The 6000-nt window shown below is 41.1% G+C and overlaps 1 protein-coding gene across 2 annotated transcripts in view; it reads right to left on the bottom strand.

The window, feature by feature from the left end:
* The window catches only part of LOC127119544 (protein MAIN-LIKE 2-like), a 4488-nt gene extending 91 nt beyond the window's left edge, over positions 1–4397 (bottom strand). Inside the window, exons 1-3 of one of the 2 annotated variants that reach the window (XR_007802868.1) lie at positions 2285–4395; positions 2089–2198; positions 1–1994 (exon numbers count right to left, since the gene is read on the bottom strand). The exon at positions 1–1994 is cut by the window's left edge and continues 91 nt beyond it. Coding sequence is in view for 1 of the 2 variants with exons in the window: in XM_051049793.1 (XP_050905750.1) it covers positions 1320–1994; positions 2089–2148 (735 nt within the window). In the remaining variant the exon portion in view is untranslated. Of the gene's footprint in view, positions 1995–2088 lie in introns of both variants that reach the window. The other variant, XM_051049793.1, reaches the window with a different exon arrangement.
* Between the last annotated feature and the right edge of the window lie 1603 nt (positions 4398–6000).

Raw genomic sequence — 6000 nt, 5'->3', positions numbered from 1 at the left:
CTAGTCCTAACGCGTCGCCTTGCCCTTTGTCGTTGTGGTTTGGTCGAAGTCCCTTCAATGTTGTAGGAAAGGCAGGTGCCCTCTGCACCCTCAAAGCTTTGTCTCGGTGGGACAAACTGACTCCTGTTGGGTGCGCCCTCGAAATGTGGCCTTTGGTAGTTGAGGGTTGAATCGGGTTGACTAAAGAACAATGTTTGTTGTGGTGTGTAGTAGTCTTGTTGGTAATCCTTTTGTATACCAGTGTCGGGGCTAAGTGGGGGAATGGAACAACCCGGGACATCGTCGTGATGGAAGTGTTGGGATTGGTGTTGGTGGGGGGATTGAGTTTGTGGTAGGTGTTGGGACTGTTGATGGTGGTGGGAATGTTGAGGTTGGTGTTGGTAATCTTCATGATATTGGGGTTGAGTTTGTGGTATGTAGTGTTGATTTGGTCGGGGGTGGACATGTGTTGTGGTGGTTGTTGTTGGTAATACAGTGGTGGTGGTTATTGTTGGTAATACGGTGGTGGTTGTTGTTGTTGGTAATATGGTGGTGGTTGTTGTTGTTGGTAATATTGTGGTCGTTGTTGTTGTTAGGAATATTGTGGTGGTTGTTGTTGTTGGAGATATGGTTGTTGCATTCGGGGATCGTCCAAATAGAACGGGTCAGACACAATCATTTTTGGATTTGTATTTACTCTATACCAATCCACATATTCCTTTGTCGGCTTCATTTCGTTGGGCGCCACCGGAAATTGTAGAACATAGTGGGCACGCTCTTTCCACATTTTACGGAACTCCTTTGCAAATGCCTTCCAATTTTGGACATACCACTGGTGGCTGACTTTTTTAAGATGCCAAGGTTCCAAAGACATTGGGGGGCCTGGGATTTCTTGATGCATTCCAAATTGCAATTTGACAAGGTCACTTTGGTGCATCTCCACAATGGTGAACCGCATGATAGCCGTTTTTGCTGTCCAAACAGCTGCATCTTCGGGGTTGGGTTGATGTTCCAATCCCAAAGATGGTCTCCAAATAAATTGCAAAGAAAAAATAAATATGTTATTTATTAAGAATGTTTGATATTAATAAATTAGTTAGAAGATGAATGATTTAGTGGTAATACATCTTGTGCTCGGAGACGATCCAAGAGTTGACGATAAAATATTATTTTATTTTTCAGGGTAAGACTGTAATCTAGTCTAGTTGCAATGAACCTAAACAAAAAAAGATAAATAATATTATTTACAAATATTTATAGAATAAATATACAAAATGAAATAACATCATAAATTTACCTAGTTGCGTAGGGGAAGGAGTAGACGTTAGGATTTTCGGGGGCTAGCCTCGGCAATCTTTACCACCCCATGTTTGGAGCAAAAAAGCACATCCAGAAAATGTACCGTGGTCATTTTGTGCATTTTTACACAAAGAGCTATATAGGAAAGCCAATACAGTTGAACCCCAACTATACGTGCTTATTCTATCTATGTCCTCGAGCAAACTCAAGTACATAAAGTTTATGCTATTTCCCGTGCCTTCGGGAAATAGCAAGTTCCCAAATAATAACATAATGTAAAACCTTGTTTTTATTATTTTTTCTTGTTCGGACGAATCCTCAGTCAAAATTATAGCGTCGTGGTAGAATTGGAGGCTCGATAGTTTAATACCATGACTTGCTTTCGCAGATCCCTCACCCTCGACTAGATCTATGCCCAACATTTGAACACATAGTTCGTTGGGCTGTTGAACATTTCCAGTCACAGGCTTACCATCTATTCGAAGATCCAAAAGCATGTACACGTCCTCTAGTGTGCCGGTACATTCACCAGTTGATAGGTGAAAAGTGTGTGTCTCTGGTCTCCAACGTTCACACAAAGCAAGAATAGATTTCACATCAATTGTGGCATTTACCACATGCATAACATGACCGAACCCCGCACGCTCTATGTAAGGTACGCACCATGGGTCTGGATAAGCCATAGGGTGTGAACGTTGACGAAATTTCTTGGGATCCTTTAAAAACAAACAATATAAACAATCATTAGATTGGAGTTTTAAAAGATAAATTATAAACATACGAAAGAGGCAATGTTCAAGAAAAACTTACGAATGAGACAATGTTCGCCCTAGTGCCTCTGTGTTCTTGGCCCATGGTAAGAAGAGACATGATTGCAATGTAGAACGTAGGTTTGTTGATGAAAAGTTCGACGGTGTTCTCTGGAAAAAAAAGTGTTAGTGGATGATGAAAATTTTCAAGAATGACCTGCTATTTATAACCGTAAATTTTCTATAGGTATTTGTACTTGGTCTTCGTCTTCGGAATCACGGTTCACCAAGTCATCAACCACGTCTTCTGTATCATCAACCACATCGTCTTCAACGGGGTGTTCAACATCTTGTTCGTCATCAACCACAGGATCAATAACCTGTGACTGAATATTGTGAGTTGGTTAAAATTGTTCCAAGACAATGTACAACACTATATAATCATAACCAGAATAGTCATGGTTACGGAACATGTTTTGTGCCTCCATGTCATTTTGAATCAATGACTTATAAAACCTGACTGAGTTATTTTCAGGAAAAAAAGGTTGTTGATAAAAAATTTGGGACACAGGTTGTCTAAGTTTGGACTCAATCTTTTTTTTCAGATAAGAGAGTCAGCTCCTCTATTTAGACAAAAACGAGTGCAATCGGTGTTTCTAAATAGGAAGTCAGACATATCACATTCATAAGTCTCACCATTCACGTGAGCTTTGATTTTGTATTGTGATGAAGATGCCATGATATGTGAAGATATGTGTGAAAATTTGTGTGAATACTTGTACTCACGCATGCCTACATATAGGGATTCAATTGTGATGCATGCGTTAGACGTGTCACATTTTTTCATGCAACACATCCACCAAGCCTTCCCCTAGACAAGACAAGTGCAACCTAACTTGTACCAATGCATGTTAACCTATCCACCTAGCCTGCAAGATTCTCACGCATGCCTATCCATCAAAGTCATATCCACCTAGCCTGCAAGATTCTCACGCATGCCTATCCAGCTCCACCTAGCCTGCAAGATTCTCAGACAAGACAAGACTTCAATGTATTCGCCACCTAGAGTGGCGAGTTCATGTCTTATCTTGACCTACTAATGCATGCAGTAGACGTGTCAAAATTATTACATGCATGCAGCTCCACCTAGCCTGCAAGATTCTCAGACAAAACAAGACTTCAATGTATTCGCCACCTAGAGTGGCGAGTTCATGTCTTATCCTGACCTACTGATGCATGCAATAGACGTGTCAAAATTATTACATGCATGCAGCTCCACCTAGCCTGCAAGATTCTCAGACAGGACAAGACTTCAATGTATTCGCCACCTAGAGTGGCGAGTTCATGTCTTATCCTGACTTATTGATGCATGCAGTAGACGTGTCAAAATTATTACATGCATGCAGCTCCACCTAGCCTGCAAGATTCTTAGACAAGACAAGACTTCAATGTATTCGCCACCTAGAGTGGCGAGTTCATGTCTTATCCTGACCTACTGATGCATGCAGTAGACGTGTCAAAATTATTACATGCATGCAGCTCCACCTAGCCTGCAAGATTCTCAGACAAGACAAGACTTCAATGTATTCGCCACCTAGAGTAGCGAGTTCATGTCTTATCCTGACCTACTGATGCATGCAATAGACGTGTCTTATGTGAAGACATGCATGCAGCTCCACCTAGCCTGCAAGATTCTCAGCCAACTTTGCATGCGTTACACGTGTCAAATTTTTGCATGCATTACACGTGTCCAATTTTTTTACATATTCATACTATTTGAATACGGTTATAAATAGCAGGTCATTCTTGAAAATTTTCATCATCCACTAACACTTTTTTTAAGAGAACACCGGCGAACTTTACATCAACAAACTTATGTTCTACATTGCAATCATGTCTCTTCTTACCATGGGCCAAGAACACAGAGGCACTAGGGCGAACATTGCCTCATTCGTAAGTTTTTCTTGAACATTGCCTCTTTCGTATGTTTATAATTTATTTTTTAAAACTCCAATCTAATGATTGTTTATATTGTTTGTTTTTAAAGGATCCCAAGAAATTTCGTCAACGTTCACACCCTATGGCTTATCCACACCCATGGTGCGTACCTTACATAGAGCGTGCGGGGTTCGGTCATGTTATGCATGTGGTAAATGCCACAATTGATGTGAAATCTATTCTTGCTTTGTGTGAACGTTGGAGACCAGAGACACACACTTTTCACCTACCAACTGGTGAATGTACCGTCACACTAGAGGACGTGTACATGCTTTTGGGTCTTCGAATAGATGGTAAGCCTGTGACTGGAAATGTTCAACAGCCCAACGAACTATGTGTTCAAATGTTGGGTGTAGATCTAGTCGAGGGTGAGGGATCTGCGAAAGCAAGGGGCCTGGGTATTAAACTATCGAGCCTCCAATTCTACCACAACGCTATAATTTTGACTGAGGATTCGTCCGGACAAGAAAAAATAATAAAAATAAGGTTTTACATTATGTTATTATTTGGGAACTTGCTATTTCCCGAAGGCACGGGAAATAGCATAAACTTTATGTACTTGAGTTTGCTCGAGGACATAGATAGAATAAGCACGTATAGTTGGGGTTCTACTGTATTGGCTTTCCTATATAGCTCTTTGTGTAAAAATGCACAAAATGACAATCGTACATTTTCTGGATGTGCTTTTTTGCTCCAAACATGTGGTGGGGATTGCCGAGGCTAGCCCCCGAAAATCCTAACGTCTACTCCTTCCCCTACGCAACTAGGTACATTTATGATGTTATTTTATTTTGTATATTTATTCTATAAATATTTGTAAATAATATTATTTATCTCTTTTTGTTTAGGTTCATTGCAACTGGACTAGATTACAGTCTTACCCCGAAAAATAAAATAATATTTTATCGTCAACTCTTGGATCGTCTCCGAGCACAAGATGTATTACCACTAAATCATTCATCTTCTAACTAATTTATTAATATCAAGCATTCTCAATAAATAACATATTTATTTTTTTCTTTGTAGTTTATTTGGAGACCATATTTTGGATTGGAACATCAACCCAACCCCGAAGATGCAGCTGTTTGGACAGCAAAAACGGCTATCATGCGGTTCACCACTGTGGAGATGCACCAAAGTGACTGTGGAGATGCACCAAAGTGACTGTGTCAAACTACAATTTGGAATGCATCAAGAAATCCCAGCCCCCCCATTTCTTTGGAACTTTTGGCATCTTAAAAAAGTCAGCCACCAGTGGTATGTCCAAAATTGGAAGGCATTTGCAAAGGAGTTCCGTAAAATGTGGAAAGAGCATGCCCACTATGTTCTACAATTTCCGGTGGCGCCCAACGAAATGAAGCCGACAAAGGAATATGTGGATTGGTATAGAGCAAATACAAATCCAGAAATGATTGTGTCTGGCCCGTTCTATTTGGACGATCCCCGAATGCAACAACCATATCTCCAACAACAACAACCACCACAATATTCCCAACAACAACCACCACAATATTACCAACAACAACCACCACCACCGTATTACCAACAACCACCACAACACATGTCCACCCCCCACCCAAATCAACACTACATACCACAAACTCAACCCCAATATCATGAAGATTACCAACACCAACCTCAACATTCCCACCACCATCAACAGTCCCAACACCTACCACAAACTCAATCTCCCCACCAACACCAATCCCAACACTTCCATCACGACGATGTCCCGGGCTGTTCCATTCCTCCACTTAGCCCCGGCACTGGTATACAAGAGGATTACCAACAAGACTACTACACACCACAACAGACATTATTCTTTAGTCAACCCGATTCAACCTTCAACTACCAAAGACCACATTTCGATGGCGCACCCAACAGGAGTCGGTTTGTCCCACCGAGACAAAGCTTTGAGGGCGCAGAGGGCACCCGCCTTTCTTACAGCATTGAAGGGACTTCGACCCAACCACAA

Source organism: Lathyrus oleraceus, chromosome 2, assembly GCF_024323335.1.
Source record: "Lathyrus oleraceus cultivar Zhongwan6 chromosome 2, CAAS_Psat_ZW6_1.0, whole genome shotgun sequence".
In the NCBI taxonomy this organism is placed as follows: Eukaryota; Viridiplantae; Streptophyta; class Magnoliopsida; order Fabales; family Fabaceae; genus Lathyrus; species Lathyrus oleraceus.
This window is presented reverse-complemented; position numbering and strand designations above follow the sequence as displayed.